Below are 18538 nucleotides of genomic sequence, written 5' to 3'. Positions count from 1 at the left end.
TAGCTAAAAGGTGTAAGCCTGTCCAAGTTCCTTGGTCAAAGCAAAAAATGTGCGGGAGTCCTGTGAGCAGGATGTTGACCAGGTGAACAGGACCGAATAGGTAGGTGTTTAATTTACCTTAGGGGAGCTTTGGGAACCTGGACTCGGATAATTTCCCTGTAATGAATCCATCTCTCAAGAGTTCCTTTCCCAAAATAGCATTGTCTCTGTAACCTGTCCAGATACTTCTTAACGTCTTGCTTGTCAAGGTGACTGCCAGTGTGAGAGACGTTGACAGTTTAGGTGATTTCTATTAGCAGAAAAATATAGGTTCAAAAGCTTCTCCTCTAAATGAATGTGTTGTGTAACATCTGAGCTGACTCAGGATACAGGTGCATGCTTTAACTCTGAGAAGGTAGAAGGAGGAGGAGAGCCCAAGCCAGGCAAGGTTGGGGGGAGGAAGGCCAGCACCCAATAGCGCACCTATGTGTTGCAGGCTTCGCCTAAACCGTATCTCTGGGAAAGAGTTCGTGGCTGCCTGTTTGTATCCCTGAGTCACCACAGACCCCCACCCTCCAACGTGGTATGTTAACCTTGGAGCAATATGGAGATTAGCTGCAGAGCTGAAGCAGGGTCCCGAAGGCGCTTCATTCAGTTCTACAGCATCTACACAGCCTTCTTTTTTTTTTTTTTTTTAAGATTTTATTTATTTATTTGACAGACAGAGATCACAAGTAGGCAGAGAGAGAGAGGAGGAAGCAGGCTCCCCACAGAGCAGAGAGCCCGATGCGGGGCTCGATCCCAGGACCCTGGGATCATGACCTGAGCCGAAGGCAGAGGCTTTAACCCACTGAGCCACCCAGGCGCCCCTACACAGCCTTCTTTACTACACACTGACCAGATGCCTGTGCTCGGGACGTCTGAACTGACGACTGGAATCCCTCAAGGTAAGAAGAACTCCCTCCCAGGAAATGGACTCCTCCAATTTTCTCACATGATTATTCAGGCACTTTCACTTTTCCATATATAGGAGTCACTCAGGAGCAAGCTGTGACCAGTCAGAGGGAGTGACACAGCTGCGCTCAGTCCCTCCCTCCTCACCTTCCTCTCATGTGCTCGCAGGCTGGTCGGCAGAAGTGAGCCCTGTGGCTCTGCCAAAGACAAGCCTGTTGGGTTTACAGAAGGAAAAAAAACCAACAAAACCAAAACCCCAAACAAATCTCAGGCAAAGTCACAGGGCTGAAATCAGTACCCTGAAGAAGCTGAGTGGAGAAGTGTGCCAAGATGAATGGCCCGGTGGATGGCTTGTGCGACCATTCTCTAAGCGAAGAAGGAGCGTTCATGTTCACCTCAGAGTCGGTCGGAGAGGGGCACCCGGGTGAGTAGGTGGTCGTGGGCTCAATGACAGCTGCCAGGGGGGTCATTTTACCAGAGGCCTTAAAGACAGTTTTTGTTGGTTACTCTGTGGGACCTCTGGAGGCGTAGTATGAGGCATTTTTTGTTCTATTAGTTTGTAGTTTTGTAAAACAGCCACCGAGTATGAACTGGGAAGTGATCAGGTAATGAAGCCCAGGGCTTGCGCTGTGCCTGCCTCCAGCATCTCCATGTGATGGGGCTACAGCAGAGAACACCCACTGGGTGGAACATAGTATACAGGGGACGTGTGTCATCAGATACCCACTTTATATATATTTTTGGTGGGGGCGAGAATAAAGCTTTATTATCAATGAGCGACTTAAGTCAACAGGGAACGTTCCCACGGACAAGACCACTGTCCCTGAGTTTTGAGTGTAAGGCACATGCAGGCTAGGTGTGAATGGCACATTCTGGTAGTCACTGAGATAGATCACCAGGTCCTGAAGGCCTCGGGTGTGTTAGCTGAGAGAAGTACAGGTGACCTCCTGAAGAGGAAGAACATTCGAGCAGTTTTTGGTGATGGGGGAAATGGGAGAGGTTCACACATGCGAGCGGTAAGGCTCATGATCAGAGCCTCAGGCTGGAGGTCACTGGTTCTCAGACCTCAGGGAACATCCGCGTCCCCCGGAGGGCTTGCTGGTGTACAGTCCCCGTACCCACCCCCAGAGGCTCTGATTTAGTAGGTCTTGGTTGAGGCTCAAGATTGGAATTTTCAGTAAAGTTCTCAGGAGATGCTGCTGCTGCTGCTGCTGCTGCTGTGGGAAACACATTCTGAGAATCACTGTTGTAGAAGAATCCTAGGGCTAGACACATTGATTTATGTCTTTTAAGCACTTCTTCAAAATTCATTTGAGTATTTGAAGTTACGGTAACTTGTCATCAAGGCTGCCTTTTCTTCCTGTTCCTCATCCACTTTCTTTCATACTCCTAACTCAGCTTTCATCATCTCCTCGCCCCACTCCTTCCATATGCTTTAGCCAGTGGTTCTCAACAGAGGGCCATGTTGCCCTTTTCCCCTACAGGCATTTTGTATTGTCTTCCTGAAACCGTTTTCTTTGGTTGTCTGACTGAGGGGTTGGGGGTGCTCCTGACCCTTAGTGGCTGGAAGCCAGCTAAGCCTCCAAACATCCTGAATGCCCAGGACCCTCCCCCTGCAACAAAGAATTTTCCAGCCCCAAATGTCAACAGTACCGCTGTTGAGAAACTTTGGCTTACACTGAGTTTTGTAGATGACTTAGCTCAATTCAAAACAAACAACCTCTTTCATCATGCACAACTTTATAAAGTCTCTGGGTCTACAGTGCTTGTAACCTTGGACTCATTTCCACGTGTAACCCATGAAGACCATACACGGGTTAGGAGAAGGATTTGCCCCACTCAGAGGATGTGGGTGCTTGACACGCAGTGGCCAGTGGCCCCCTCCTACATACAGCAGTGCGCTCAGTGGACAGAGAAGAAAAATTCTAGCCATCCAGTTGGCTGTTTTGTCCACTTAATTGTAGCCTTTCAGTTTGTCTGACTCTCCTTTCACTTGCCACGAACAATGAACTGTCCATGTAATTCAGCTTCCCCTAAACCTTGGTGATGGCTTGCTTGTCATTCCAGCACTGACTTCTCCACCAGGAGGATGATACGAATGCTTTTCCAACTTCCCAGAAAACCAGCTATAGGCTACCTTAAAGCTACTGAGCGATAGTGATACAAATTCCAAAAGCCTAAAGAAACAGTACAGAAGGGGCCTCCTTAGGCATTCCTTTAGTCTGTGGAGCTACCTTAACACTCTTGCTGAGCTCTAGCTTTATCCCTAATACCCCTTATCCCACCTCCCTGGGTGGACTGTGGACATGTGACCTACGTCCTCGAAAGAAACAGTCATCCACAGCGGGCACATGGGCAGCCCTAGCAGTCCTGACGGGTGGGCCTAAAGGGATATTGTAGCAGCAGGCCTTCCTTGGTAGGGGTGTGCAGAGGCGGTGACCTCAGATAAACCTAGATTTATTGTCGAATCTGCCGCGGGCAGGAGGTTGCACAGAGAGCCTCAAGGTGTAGGAGCAGTTCCCCAAGGCAAGTTAGAGGACTCACCTTGAATGGCAGATTAATATTTTAAGTTGCATTGACATTAACATTTTAAGTGATGTGCTTGTGAGAGCAGAATCACTTGGTTCTGGGTCTGGGTCCTTAATGTGAAAACCGAAAAGCAAAAACACAACAGAAGGACACAAAGAAGCTTCTGGAGGTGACGACTATGTTTCTTACCTTGTTTATGGTGATGGTCACATAAGTGTATTCACATGTTCAGATTCCCCAAATTATATACTTTAATTTTATGCAGGTTTTTTTGGTATACTAATTATACCTTGATAAAGCTGAGGAAAAAAACCTTATGACTCTATTAAGAGCAAACTCTATGGGTATTTTGAACATTAAATGAGATATCATATGTGTAAATAGATGTCACTTTTATTTCTGAGTCTGTGAACATTGGCAGTTCACCCAACCCAAGGCAAGACTGGATTTTTCCACAGTGCACTGCACTGAGGGTCTGCAGGCTCAACCATGTAGAGTCCTGAAGGCAAGTAGTGGAAAAGAAGATCAAATTCCAGCTCCTGCTGAGCCATTGTCAGTCCCACCTCGACTGAGGTCAAACCCAGCTAAGAGGACGAATAGCCTTCAGGACGCTGCGTGACGGTGGGCGTGATCCGCGAGCTGCTTATGGAAATGTTCTGCAGAACAGCAATGATGTGTAGAAGCTCTCCTCTGGAATTTCTGGGGGTGGGATGGTGGATTTGGGTGTAGTACTGTATACATAGCACACACAGCTTCTAGAACCTGTGGCACAATGTATCTGTTTGTCCCTCTCACTTTACGTGTTGGCACCTAAACTTACTGATGTTGTTAGCTGTTTTAACTTCTATTTCTAGGAGTTTTCTAGATTTTAGACTTAAAGGGAATATCTTGAGGAATGAGAGGCTTTTTAGTAGGAGAATGTGTGTGTGTGTGTGTGTGTGTGTGTGTGTGTGTGTGTGTGTGTTGTGCCTCTGTGTGTGAATTGCTTTAGTCTCTTAGAACTGATTTTGGAATGTACTTCTTTTTTAGGGAACGCCTTGAGTTTATATAATATAAATCATCCAAATTTAGGCAGAAAGGAGAAGAAATAAAAATTTCAAAAAGTTTCTAATTTTTTATATTTAAATCAGTATCTTCTTAGGTAGGTAAATTTGATATGTAAACTGACCAAATATCTAATTATTTTAACATTTCAGTTTGTTATACCTAATATTTCTGTGATTCTCATACATGTTCATTCTTGTACAGATAAGATCTGCGACCAGATCAGCGATGCCGTGCTGGATGCCCATCTGAAGCAGGACCCCAATGCCAAGGTGGCCTGTGGTGAGAAACGCCTGCTCCCTCCCTGTGGAAGACCTCAGTGGGCTCGGCTTGAGGCCTTTGCCTATGCCTGTGCCAGGGCTCTTGGCACAGTGGGGGTCAGGGACCCCAGCACCTGGGGGGCTCCCCAACGTGATCATGGGTGCAGCTGAATTAGGGCCTTGGCCAAGGTCACGGGGCAGGGGTGCCTGAATGGAGACCAGAGCCCTGCTGTCCTCACTGTGCACTGCCCAGATGGCTCCCTCCCTCTCAAGGGCCACCCTAGCCCCTGCCTAGAGCCCCACAGGGACCTGCACCCTCGGAGGGTGGACTTCACCCCAATAGCTTGGTGAAGAGCCAGTGAGAAGGTTGGTCCTCCTTGCTCTCAGGATCTCAGCCTGCGGCGCAGTGTCATCAAGAAGGGGTGGGCGAGGCATCCTGGACGCTGATACATGTTGGACCGCATTCCTTGTGACAGCCACCTACCCTCATTGTCTCACGCGAGCCACACGGCAGTCCCTAGAAGTATTGTCTTCGGGTAGCAGTTGGGGAAGCAGACTGAGAGAGGTTAAATAAGTGGTTTGAGATGACACAAGCAGGAGGCGCTTGCTGCGAGAGTGAGGTGTGACCCATTCTGTCCGAGGTGCTGTTCTCCGGGCGGCTCTTACTCATGCTCAGCCCTTCTGCTGAGATGTACTCTGTTTGTTAGCTTTAGTCTTTTATTTCCAGAATTTGTGCCTTGTAAGACTCTCCACAAGGGTCTGGGAGGGGCTCCCCTTGGCTGTCTCATGGCCGCCCACTTTCCTCCCTCTCTCGCAGAGACGGTGTGCAAGACGGGCATGGTGCTGCTGTGCGGCGAGATCACCTCCACGGCCACGGTGGACTACCAGCGGGTGGTGAGAGGTGCCATCAGGCACATTGGCTACGACGACTCCGCCAAGGGTGAGGCGGGGCCCCGGGTCTGAGATGCATGGGTGCCCCGACGGTGTGTCTTAGCTGAGGCTCTCGGTTCTCAGTGAGGGCAAATACCCCCGGGAAGAAAACATGCCTAGGCCCGCCTGGCAGGGTCAGGGGTCAAAGTCTCTGGGAACAGCACGGTGGCCCATGTGATGGCGTCCAGTTGAACTAGCCCATGTCTGTCTGTCTGTCTGTTTCGACTCTGGTCTTCTTGGTGCAGGCGAAGGCTTTGAAAGAGAGAAGCACCCACCAAGGAGGGGAGCTGTCCCCTGCTGGGGACGTGTCCTCTTTCATTGTTTGAGGCCCTCTGCTGTACTCCTCCTGCAGATGAGGAAACTAAAGCTTGGAAATATCCACCCTTTGTGTAAAGCGACAGCCAGCAAGCGGCTGCCTGTGTAGACCCCTGTGCTTTCTGCTTCTCTCTGCTGCTTCTCATGATAGAGAAAAAGGTGACTCTGTCTAGAAGTGGTACCCACGGCAGGTGAAGGGGGCAGGCTGGCCGAGGTGGGCTCCAGTTGCAGGCAGTGTGGGGACCTGCGTTCCAGGAAAGGGATGCAGGCCCTGGCAGGAGTGAGGAGGAGCTCCGCGATCAGGGGGAGTGACATCTGGAAAGAACAAGAGGGTCCAAAGCAGATTCCAACATCTGAGACAGGGCAGGACGGAATGGGGCTCAGCCTGGAGTGGCCTCAGAGGACTGCCCGCGAGAGCCAGATGCTGAAGGCCTGTGTGCATGGACATCCCAGCTACTGGGTCTTTAGGGCAACATGTGCCACCCCTGTGGGTCAGGGCAGGCTGGAATGATGCAGTGCACACCTGTGAGCGGGAGCCCCTCGCGACTGCAGGCGCAGACACAGAAGCTCAGGGCAGCGGCCTTCTGAGCTGCCCAGAGCACTCCCTTGAGCACATGACAGTTTGGGGGGACTGTGCTGGGAATCAGCGGGAGGAGGACCGGCAAGCACAGGCAGAATCTCCCAGTCAGCACACGAGGGTATTCACAGAGGAAACGCTGTCCCAGGCAGCAGCTTCCTGACAGGCTACCCTGCAGAGCTTTCACCCCATTCCACAAGGAGAAGCCGATTGTTTACATTTGTGTAGACCTTATTCAAGAGCGAGTCTTGTTCTGTGCTATGCAGAAGGGAAACTTCCCAGGCGGCCATGAATCCTAGAAAGAGTGAAGTGAGCGAGAGGCCAGCTCTGCTGCTGGCGGCATTTCTGCGTGCCCAGCTTGTCCCTGTACCTGCACCCACAGGAGCCCGCGCAGCGTGGTGGCTGCCCTAGCGCGGCCCCAGGCTATCTGCCCCTCACTGCTCTGGGCTGCACAGTCGCTGGGCTGCTGCCTTTCCCGGCCCTGCTCCTCTCTCCTTGAGAGAGATTCCGTGTTTCCAAATGACTTGGAGCGCTTGATGGATTTGCAGCACTGAGATGATTCACCGTGATTAGGAAAAATGCAAAGTGTTTAATGCACAATGGTGAATCCTTGGCTGCCCTCTAAAGATGATTCATTGGTTTGTGTGTTCAGAAACATTTGCTGGGGGGCGCCTGGGTGGCTCAGTTGGTTGAGTGACTGCCTTTGGCTCAGGTCATTATCCTGGACTTCCAGGATCGAGTCCTGCATCGGGCTCTCAGCTCCTTGGGGAATCTGCTTCTCCTCTGACCTTCTCCTCTCTCATGCTCTCTCTCACTCATTCTCTCTCAAATAAATCAATAAAATCTTTTAAAGAACAACAAAAAAACCCCCCAAACATTTGCTGGGAGCAGGAAGCTGCAAGAGACAGAGGCTACCTGATGCTCCCGGGGTTGGGGTGCTGCCTGGCATTAGATGATGTGGTACCAGGTGCCCAGTGGCCAGTCGGTGGCACAGTGTGCAGTGAAGGGAGGAAGAAGGAGGGACGGTTCCAGGGCATTTACTGAGAGCTGGTCGGATTTGGGTGTGTGGGGATGGGGAGTCGGAGGAGGAGTGTCCTACACAGAGACACCCAGTGGAGGTAGAAAAGCGAGCCACACTGAAGGCTACGCCCAAGTGCTTGGCTGGGGCGGTTCAGTGGGGAGGGGCTGCGTGGAGCTGAGGGGCTGCGTTCTGCTTCATTTGGCAGGAGGTCCCCACCTGAAACGTGCACAGGAACAGCAGACTGAATCTGGGTTGGCTGGTTGGTGGGTTGTAGTGAGCTCACACTGATGGCCTGGATAGAACCGACTGGCAAGAGAGTGGCAGCTACTCAGCCTGCCACTAACACTTGACCTTGTGGTGGGGCCTCTGTGAGTTTCAGCCCCTCATTCATGCAGTCCCCATGGCTGAGCCTGGCAAGACCTGAGGACCGACAGGGAGATGAGTGTGCTGTCCAGGGGTGGCAGCCCCTCCCCGGGGCTCCTGGGGCTGGGCTGCCACCTGCCAAACCTCTGCGAACCAGTTCCCGGCCTGCGGCCCTTCGCTGGAGAGAACAGCCTCCATCTCCGTGCCTGACCTTTGGGGATGGGCGGACCGGGCCTCGGGCTCCAGAGAGATGCCTTTTCCATTTTGCTCCAAGCCATGTGCATAGGTTGGGATCAGAGGACTCTAGGTCTGGGAGCCTGTCTGGGTAATTCCTGTGCACTCTATACGTCAGTATATTCAATACCTGCGTCAGGCACACACATGGGCTCCGGAACTGCAGTGCTGGAAGGTGATTTTCAGCCTGGTCTTAGAAGGTGCCTAAGGGGGGCAGGGCCAGAGTGACCCACCTGCTCTTTAGCCCGAGCGGCTGTAGCTCTTGATCTGGTTTTTATATAATCTGGGTATAATTTCATATAGTAAAATGCACTGTGGAGTGTGTTCTTTGACTTAGAGTTCTGGATTATCATATGGAAGTCTACATGGGCTTCCCATCCCTGGGCCTCAGCTTTGAGCCCGACAGACCACAGCTGGTTAGAGACCACCCACCTCAACACCAGATGCCACACGAGGAGCTGAGCAGTCCACCAGGAAGCTCACAGCCACGCTCTGCCTGACCCGTCCCCCCACTCTCCCTTCTGCCTAGGCTTTGACTTCAAGACCTGCAATGTGCTGGTGGCTTTGGAGCAGCAGTCCCCGGATATTGCCCAGTGTGTGCATCTAGACAGAAACGAAGAGGATGTCGGGGCCGGGGACCAGGTAAGCACACGGGGAGCACGGGCACAGTGTCAGGTCGTGGGGATAGCACCGTCTCTCTCTGCCCTGGCTTGGACTCCGGGGAGGAGCTGGCTGGGAAGGTCACGAGCACTGGATGGGGCGCAGTCCCATGTGGGTGGTACATGCACGAGGCACCCAATACACCCAAGAGTGCCAGCCGAGTGTTAGATTGGAAGGACGTTCCCGCCGTCTAACATGGGCCTTGCTCGGCCGGCCCCCTCCCCGGCTGCAGGGCTTGATGTTCGGCTACGCCACAGACGAGACAGAAGAGTGCATGCCTCTCACTATCATCCTTGCTCACAAACTCAACGCCCGGATGGCGGAACTCAGACGCTCCGGGGTCCTCCCCTGGCTGCGGCCCGACTCCAAGACTCAGGTGAGCTTCCTCCTCTCGCCTCCCACAGAACCCCCAGACACACCCTTCCCGCAACCCGTGGCCCTCTTGATTTTGTGTCATCACTCAAATCAAAATGTTCAGTCTGGACGCTCAAGAGTTACTAATTGTGAAAAGAACTCTTTATTTGAAAACTCTTCAGGTCTAGATGTTTTCTCTCCCAATTTTATTATGAAAAATGTTTAAAATACAGAAAAATAGAAAGAGCAGTTCTAGATCCTTCTTTTTTGCCCTCTTAGCATATATTGACCCTGGTCACATGACTCCCTGGTCCCTGCTATGTGGTGCTCGATCAGTGTCAGACATCAGTCACTGCCCTTCCACCTCCACAGGTCTCCCCACCTTGAGCAAGGACAACACCGAGTTGATAAGGGCTGTCTGCATCCCGCTGTGGCCCTTTACCGCTGTTTCCCATAAAAAGGCTCTCCCTTTGCTATTTTGGACTCCCTGTCCCCTCGGGCCCTGACCTCGCTGCTCCATGTGGTGGAGAAATCCTCACCCACGTCCACATGTGAAGGTCGACCGTGATGCAAGTGCAGACGTGGAGGCCCCCAGTCTGCCTCTGCCCTATGTGTCCTGCCCAGTTTAACCCTGGTGACCCTGCTGGCCCCTTTCCCAGGGCTGCCTTCCCAGCTCCTCCTCTGCCCTCCAACAGGTCCTGGGCCCTTTTTCACACCCTATCCCCTCCACCCACACTTCTGCCTAGTTTCCGCCATGTCCCACTCAGCACCCCAAGCTTCTACCTGCCAGGTCTCTGAATCCGCAGCCGTGTTTCCCATCCACCCTGCAAACACCTGTGCCTGGGAGCCATCGTGCCTGGTCTCAGTGTTGGCTCCTCCACAGCTCAAGGGAGTGCAGTGGTGCCCCCGCCTCCCGCTCAGTGCCCCCTACCGCCCCCATCTCCACCCTGCTTTGCTCTGTGCTTTCCCTCCAGAGCATCTCTTCCTCTCCAGCCTGGTTCCCAGGGCCAGGATCCACACCGAGGATTCTCCCTGCCTGGAAGCTCCCCTTAACTCCCTTTGGACTTTTCATTTCTTTTTCTTCTTCTTCTTCTTCTTCTTCTTCTTCTTCTTCTTCTTCTTCTTCTTCTTCTTCTTCTTCTTCTTCTTCTTCTTCTTCTTCTTCTTCTTCTTCTTCTTCTTCTTCTTCTTCTTCTTCTTCTTCTTCTTCTTCTTCTTCTTCTTCTTCTTCTTCTTCTTCTTCTTCTTCTTCTTCTTCTTCTTCTTCTTCTTCTTCTTCTTCTTCTTCTTCTTCTTCTTCTTCTTCTTCTTCTTCTTCTTCTTCTTCTTCTTCTTCTTCTTCTTCTTCTTCTTCTTTCTTCTTCTTCTTCTTCTTTTCTTCTTCTTTCTTCTTCTTCTTCTTTCTTCTTCTTCTTCTCCTCCTCCTCCTCCTCCTTCTCCTCCTCCTCCTCCTCCTCCTCCTCCTCCTCCTCCTCCTCCTCCTCCTCCTCCTTCTCCTCCTCCTCCTCCTCCTCCTTCTCCTCCTCCTCCTCCTCCTCCTTCTCCTCCTCCTTCTTCTCCTCCTTCTCCTTCTCCTTCTTCTTCTTCTTCTTCTTCTTCTTCTCCTCCTTCTCCTTCTCCTTCTCCTTCTCCTCCTTCTCCTTCTTCTTCTTCTTCTCCTCCTTCTCCTTCTCCTTCTCCTTCTCCTCCTTCTCCTTCTCCTTCTTCTTCTTCTTCTTCTTCTTTTTTTTAAATTATTATGTTCAGTTAGCCAACATAGAATAGAATCCTCTGTAGTTTTCTGCTTCCTATAGGGGGACAGAACCCTACTTGTTATTCTGGGATTCCAAGCCTTTTATGGTCTCCAAGTTTTACCTTCCTCTACCTCCCCTTCCCCAGTCTGCTTAATCTGGCTGATTTCACTCCTGTTCCCCTTATTTCTAGTGCTTTGCACCTGTGCTCCCACCCTCCACCTTACCTGGAATCTTCTCAGGTCCTCCCCTCTCCATCAGTGGCCAGCAAATCTCCCACATCCTGTGGCTTTCCCTGGTGGCCACCACCCAACAGGGCCTTCTCTTGTTCCTTAGTTGGAATTGGGCCCACGTGGCTGTGTAGCTCAGCACAAAGCATGTGACTCTCCCGTTATCCCGAGGTACATCCTCCTCGGCTCCGGTGGGAGGCCGCACAGGGTAGAGGTTGCAGCTGGGCTGAATGGGGCAAGGAAGTGCACTTGTGGCCTAAAGCAAACCCTTCCTGCTGTTCTCCAAGGGACCCCTAGGTGGGGAGGGGAAACATCAGCACTCCTCAGGGGTTCTCTGAGGTTGTGGGGCAGGGGAACTGACCTGCAAAGACTGTGGTGGGATTGAAAGAGAGGGGCACACGGGAGGAGCTTGGGCACCTGGGCCTGTCCTGAGGCAGAGCAGCACTATGGTGGAAAGTGGGGCAGAGGTTCTCAGAACACAGAATCGTGGAACAGGGTGGAAGGAAGTCGAGCTACAGGGTTTTCCTTTTCCTTGTGTGGTCATGAGGCCCAGATTCACCACCATGGGACCGGCCAAAACAGGGAAGGCCTGCATCATCCCACTTAGTACTTGAAGCCTTCCAAGTCCACGATGGGAGCTGGGGGGCCAGGATGTGCTCTTCTGGGGGCTCCCTTCCTGCAGGGCTACACAGAAGTCTCTTAATGCTACCTGGACACTGAAGTCCACCTCACTGCCCTGCTGCAGGGGGTCTGAACCCCTGGCATTGCGGAGGCGCAGGGGTGGGTCTGCCCTGGCCAGCTGTCCCACAGTCCCGCAAGCGGTGACTCCCCATGAGCCGTACTGGGTCAGGACCGGTTTCTGAGCCGGCTCCTGAGTCCATTGGAGAAGGGCTTTCATGATCTCAGCAGAGTGTGGACTGTGAACAGGATGAGTCTTTCCACCTGAACAAATGCTTGCTGCCGATATGAGACTCGAGAGGCGGTGTGGATGGCTATTTTTATACCTGGTCAGATTGGTGTTTTCCATGATGTGTTTTTCCCCACATCTTGCTGACATGGTGAGATAAGGGACGCACTTGGAACTCTTTGCCCTGCCCCAGTTGTGTGGCTCTACACAGAAGCCCAGGGCTCACAGCTGGCTGAGTGGGACGTCCAGGGAGCAGCGGAGGGGGGAAGATGGGCCCTGCAGCTCCTCAGGGCGGGAGCATTCTCCTGGGTCTGATGCCCAATGCAGTGGGTCTGGTCCCAGAGCCGGCCACCGGCCTCCCCTCCTGGGAGCCCCCACCACAGATGTCCCTGTGCCCCTGCCTCTCGTGCTAGGATCAGACGTCACGTGGGCAAGGCTTTTCCTTCTTCTGGACTCCACCCTCAGGCTTTTCGAAGCAGGCAGGGCACAGAGGAGGAGTTGGGAACAGGCCCGGTGCTTGGTGGATAGCAGAAGGGCCTTGGGCAGGCAGAGATCCTGCCACAGGCACAGCCCCAGGGAGGCACTGTTGGCTGTCCCATGGTCCTCTCAAGCCCAGGCATACGAATAGTGCTTCGCCTGGCGGCCGCTGTTGCTACCAGGGCCATTTGGCCTGGCTGCACTCCTGTGGGCCCCACATATCACAACCCCCCCCCCCCCCCGCCCAGTGTGTCCACAATGCCTCGGGTGGCACAGGGGCCTATGACTCCTGAGTGTCCCTCCAGGCCCTGAGCGGCAGCCTTCTGCCGGGCAGTGCCCCGGCTACCAGGCCACACAGCCCCAGGGCTAGCAACAGCTTCCCCCAACTTGAGGCGCTAGCTGCTTTCCCAGGTTCACCTGCCGTCCTCACTGTCCCCCTCCCTCTCTCTCTGTGAGCCCAGTGTGCCCAGACCGCAGTCCTTGGCCACTGGTCAGATCAGGCAGTGACATCGGGCTCTTGTGCTCGCTGATGGATCAGTATAGCCCCAGGTCTGTGAAGGAGGATTTTGTGCTGCTGTGGGAATGACACCAGCTTTTGGATGGGTCAGAACGGGATTTGGCTTTTTGGCTTTTCTCTGACTGCTGTGTGACTTCAGACAAGTTGCTCCACCTCTCATACCTTGTTTTTCTCAATTGTAAAGTGGAGATAAGGATGCCAGTCTTGCTGGGATGACTTAAATAGGACTCAGCAATGCCCAGAACGGGTGCAGGGCTGATGCGGTTGGGTAGAGGGGAGCATCACATTGCTCACTTGCAGGGGTCCTACACATGGGCTCCTTCCTTCCACGTGCTCTCGGCTTTTCCTTGCTTGAGCTTAGATACCCAGAGGACAGTCATGCAGGGCTTTTTGCCCCCTCAGTTTCAGCCAGCCTGACCTGAGTCCCTCTCACCCTGAACCTACAGCAGGCAAATCCCCTGGCCCCATACACTTCCAGAACTCCTCCACTGAGGGGCTGGGGCAGGCGGACACCTGTGCTTCTTGGCAGGAGCCAGGATACCTTGGCCCCAGGCCACGGAGGGTCAAGAGAGGGCTTTGGCTAGGGGACATTTGTTGGCACCGGGTGCCCTCTGAGATAGAAGGCGGGGGAGTCTAGTCGGGTCACAGATAGAGGAGAAACTCTGTAACCCTGAGTCTCTAGGGGACACTACTAAGGGTCTTAGGTGGGAACTACTTATGCCTCATACCCAGTCATCCCATACTTAGCGTGGGGCGGTTGCTCACATATGAGAATATGTCAGATTAACTTTCCCGGAGGCCCTTGGAGAGGACAGGAGCCCCCCCGCCCCGCCCCAACTTGGCTCCCAGGAGCCTGATAGTGATGTGTCCTCAGCTCAGGGCAGGACCTCACGGTGTCTCCTCCTGCTCTTGTGACCCAACAGGTGACAGTTCAGTACATCCAGGACAACGGCGCTGTCATCCCTGTGCGTATCCACACCATCGTCATCTCCGTGCAGCACAATGAGGACATAACCCTGGAGGCCATGCGCAAGGCCCTGAAGGAGCAGGTGATCAAGGCCGTGGTGCCCGCCAAGTACCTGGACGAAGACACCATCTACCACCTGCAGCCCAGCGGCCGGTTTGTCATTGGCGGTCCCCAGGTGCGCCCTTGCCTCTGAGCAGAGTCCTGATTTGTCCTCGTTACTGGGGTTGCTCACCTGCCCAAGCACAGCGGAGCGGGTAGCTTTGCGTGGCTCAGCCACATCTGGCCTTGGACAAAACACGAGCTCAGCTCTCACTCCGTGGGGTGGTTGTGTACACATCAGTGCGTGCGGGATAACATGTCCCCAGGACTCTCCCACCTAGTGCGGCCTGGCCCCCCGCCCACCAGTCATACTTGCCCATGCTGCTGCTGCGCCCAACTCACCATTGCAGGTGATGGGCCTTTCCCAGGGGGCATTATGGAGTTTTTGCTACAGGTTACCTTAAACTCGTGTGTGGCAGGTGTTTCGATGGGGACTCCGGCTGCCCCCTTTCTTCTCTTTCTCCCAGAGAGAGGAAGTAGGGATTGGCAGAGCTCCCCAGAGAGTCTACTGACCTCTGCCAGGCAGTCCTTAGCTGGTTCTGTGACCGAATGTGGTACAGGGACACGGGGTAAAAGAAAGGCAAGGCTTACTGTCATTTCCTGCAGGACTTCTCAAAGCCTAGATGTGCTAGTGGGAATTGTGGGTCCCAAAGCCCGGGTGTAGAGTACGCAGTCTTTCCCCAAAGCCCTGAATGTGGAGCCCCTGCCCTCTAAGAACATGGTGATCGCCTGAGGCGGCACAGAGCAGCCACGTGAGGAAATGGGCCTCATGGCCTGTGCTGGGTGCCACCAGCCAGGGCCACAGTCCGGGGCGTACCTGTCACAGCACAGTTCCCTCCTGCAGTTGGATTTCTCCAGCATGACCGTCTCACAAGAGCAAAGCCTGAAGTAGGCACTGGCTGGGGTTCCAGAGAGCCCGTGACCCAGCATCTGCGCCTGCTGATGGGGCTGTGTCAGCTTACCTGGCTTCTGTAATGGGTCAGTGACTGAACTGGGGTTAGAGACCAAGGCTTCCAGCTTTAGGGACAGGGAAAGTCTTTTAAAAATGCCCACAGGCAGCCTCAGGGAGCCCCACGTAAGTCCGGTGGCCATCAGGGTGCTGCCGTGGTCTCTCCGCCCTGCCCTCTCGGCACTCTGGTTCTCATCTCCTCTTTATCCTCCTTTACCCCTACAGGGGGACGCAGGCGTCACTGGCCGTAAGATTATCGTGGACACCTATGGCGGCTGGGGGGCGCACGGCGGCGGGGCCTTCTCTGGGAAGGACTACACCAAGGTGGACCGCTCGGCGGCATACGCGGCCCGCTGGGTGGCCAAGTCCCTGGTGAAAGCGGGTCTCTGCCGGCGAGTGCTCGTGCAGGTGCGCGGGGCCCACTCTGACCCCCCCATCTCGGCCCCTGGTGAGGACACGCCGGGCTGCTGGGAAGCCCACGGACTTTGCCGAGGGCTCTGGGGCACGGACCCTGAAAACATGAGGGAGGTGGAAAAAATCTGCAAGGAGACAGACCTCTACAGAGAGGGCTGCTCGCTGTGAAGGTAGTGGGGATTCTTCTAGGCAGACAAAGCTGGGGAGCACGCGGGGCAAATGATGGGTGGTCCAGCTGCCTGGAGAGGCGCAGAGGCTTCTGTCCCTGACGCTGCTCTCTTCTGGAAGGTTTCCTATGCCATCGGTGTGGCTGAGCCACTGTCCATTTCCATCTTCACCTACGGAACCTCTCAGAAGACGGAGAGAGAACTGCTAGATGTGGTCAACAAGAACTTTGACCTTCGACCCGGTGTCATTGTCAGGTAAAAGCGCCACCCATCGCTATCAGACAGGCCCTTCCTCCTCCCTTACCCAGAGGCTCAGCTCTGCTGGAAGAGAAACAGAAGGATTTTCAGCCTCTGCAAAGCAGGAGAACCTTCAGGCTTCTGGCCCAGCATGATGCACACCCCAAATGCAGGATGCCTGCTTTCAGGCTGGAGGAGGCTGGCCTGGAGACACTGCCGGCAGTGTGGCCATCTTTGAGCAGGTGGGCGGTCGGAGGAAAGTAGTTGTAAGGCCGAATGCCGAGAGCGAGCCAGCAGGTCTAGTCCCATCTACCCGGGTGTCTGATGCCATCCCTGCTTTCTGGAGCTTGGCGATATTACTGGTCTGCACCAGGCCAGTGGAGTGGAAAGGAGACGAGTGAGGCACAGTGAGGCCAGAGTTCAAATTCTGGGTCCTGGGTGCGTCTGGCTGAGCCTGTCTCCCAAGGGCCAGTGACAGTCACCTTGGAAGGTGTGTTGTAGCACAGATAGGAAGTTTATGGGAAATTGCTCCGAGTAGGGACACTCCATGCAAAGATCGTCACACTGTTAGTCACTCCTGTGTTCAAAATTCAGAGAAACTCTGCTCTTTTTCCACTTAAAGTGACCCTTTCCTTTGCTGACTATGCAGGGATTTGGATTTGAAGAAGCCCATCTACCAGAAGACGGCGTGCTACGGCCATTTCGGAAGAAGCGAGTTCCCGTGGGAAATTCCCAAGAAGCTTGTGTTTTAGAGCTGGTGGGAGTGGGGCCTGACCTGGCCCTGGAGGGGTCTGGGTGGCCTGGTTCCTCTTCTTCAGGATCCCAGTTCTCACATGTCCCAGACCCAGGGCCCTGACTGGCCTCCCAGGGTGTGTCTCCCCCCCACCCCTGCGTCACCCCCTCCCGGGCCAGGCCACACCCTGAGGGTTAGCCAGCGGCTGTCCTCACTGTGAACCGCAGGAGGCTTGCTGATGCTGGGAGTCACACCTCCTCAGGAGGGTAATCACAATGTTCCCCTGCTTTTCCCTCAGACCAAAGCCATGTTAATTCAGTGGAAAAACCACCCCTGTCAAGAGTAAATCCCCTCACTCACCTCCCCCGTGAGTGGCCCGCTCCTCCGTCACAGGTCTCAGAGGATCCTGGGTGTGCTGGGTCTGCCCTTCACATCTGTGGCCTGTGCTCAGAGCCAGAGTCTTCCCGGAGGCCCCTTGGGCGAGGCACCTGGCCGGGACAGGAACCGGGCTGACCTCTCCCACGCGTCCACACTTGTGTGAGGGACGGAGCTGATTACTGATCTCATTTCTTCTTCACTGCAACATGATGGGGCGACACCACATTCCCACTTCTATGGGGGAAACTGAGGCACAGGCTACCTAGGTAACTTTCTCAAGGTCCCACAGCCACGTGTCAGGACCTAGACATGAGTCCAGGAGCTCTGACTCAGGAACCCGTATGCCCCACCACCCCCGCCCCACACCAAGCCCTGTTCCCACCTCGTGCAAGATGCACGCCTGAGCAACAACAAAGCAGATTTGAGATGAAGCTTTGTGACTTCTTCCCTGAAGATCTGGTGTTTCTGCGATTAGGGGGTTAACCCCTGGTTCTGGGTGAGCCCTGGGCAGTGGTATGGGAAAACGGGACAGAGAAGCAGCTTGTCCTAGCTCAGGGGGCCAGCCCTTCAGACAGAGCACCAGAACCCTGTGTCCTTCAAGTCCTTCTATCTCTTTGGCCTCGTTATCTGAGTGCCATTAGAATAAGTGGGTGAGCCCCTCAGATGCCCCTTCCAGGGAGGCCAGCGGTGAGGCCCGAACATGTGATGTTAAATAGTGACCCAGGCGGTGTAGCTGAACTCCCAGTGGTAGACAAGTTGGCTCAGATGTCCTGAGGAGATCCTGCCTTTGCCAGGTGGCTGCTGGGCCACAGTACCCATGGGGCCTGAGTGGTCCTCGATGTGCTGGGGTCTTAGAAGCTGCACAATCACCTGCCTTTCCATCCCCGGCCAGTACTTCCCACCCGGCCAGTACTTCCCACCCCGCCTGTCCTCAGCCTGGGCCTCTGACAGCATTTCTGCCTTCTCCCTAGCTGCCTGGACCACAGGCTCAGGTAGGGCCCCCTGTGGGTCCCAAGAGAACACTGGAGACTGGGCTTCTTCCCAGGGCATGTGATGCTGGTTCTGGCTGAATGGGCAGCCCATGAAGCCCCATCTGGGGAGCAGACAGTCTGCATTGGGGCTCGGGGCCCAAAGCACAGAGACCCAAGGCTCTTCTCTTTCTGTCAGAGAAAAGGCAGCTCTTCCAGGAAGGAAAAAGAAGCCCGTATTTGCATCTAAGCTCAAGAGCTTGTGTCCACTCTGGAGGCTCCGATGTGTCTGTGGGTACAGGTCACCCAGCAAGTCTCAAGCTCCTTCCAGGAGAGGGGGCTGCAGGTTTGTGGGCCGTGAGTTCCTCTCACTCGAGCTGCATTAGAAGTCAAAATTCATGATTGTATACTTTCCCCACACCCTAGAGAAACAGGATCTTTTTTGGGGTCAACATTGTTTATAAGAAACTAGAATCTTTATTGTTAATAGTTCCTGCTAGGACAGGATAAATGCAATAGAATAAACAGTCCTTCCGTGAATCAGA

At 54.0% G+C, this 18538-nt stretch overlaps 1 protein-coding gene across 1 annotated transcript; it reads left to right on the top strand.

Moving 5' to 3' along the window:
* Positions 1-873: 873 nt before the first annotated feature.
* MAT1A (methionine adenosyltransferase 1A) lies at positions 874-18538 on the top strand. The gene is made up of 10 exons (XM_046027120.1): positions 874-926; positions 1010-1357; positions 4711-4788; positions 5584-5706; positions 8736-8848; positions 9099-9242; positions 14005-14223; positions 15322-15504; positions 15799-15932; positions 16564-18538. The coding sequence occupies exons 2-10, from the start codon at positions 1264-1266 to the stop codon at positions 16664-16666; spliced, it is 1191 nt and encodes a 396-aa protein (XP_045883076.1). The 5' UTR covers positions 874-926; positions 1010-1263; the 3' UTR covers positions 16667-18538.

The sequence above is a fragment of the Meles meles genome, chromosome 13, assembly GCF_922984935.1.
Source record: "Meles meles chromosome 13, mMelMel3.1 paternal haplotype, whole genome shotgun sequence".
Taxonomy (NCBI): Eukaryota; Metazoa; Chordata; class Mammalia; order Carnivora; family Mustelidae; genus Meles; species Meles meles.
This window is presented reverse-complemented; position numbering and strand designations above follow the sequence as displayed.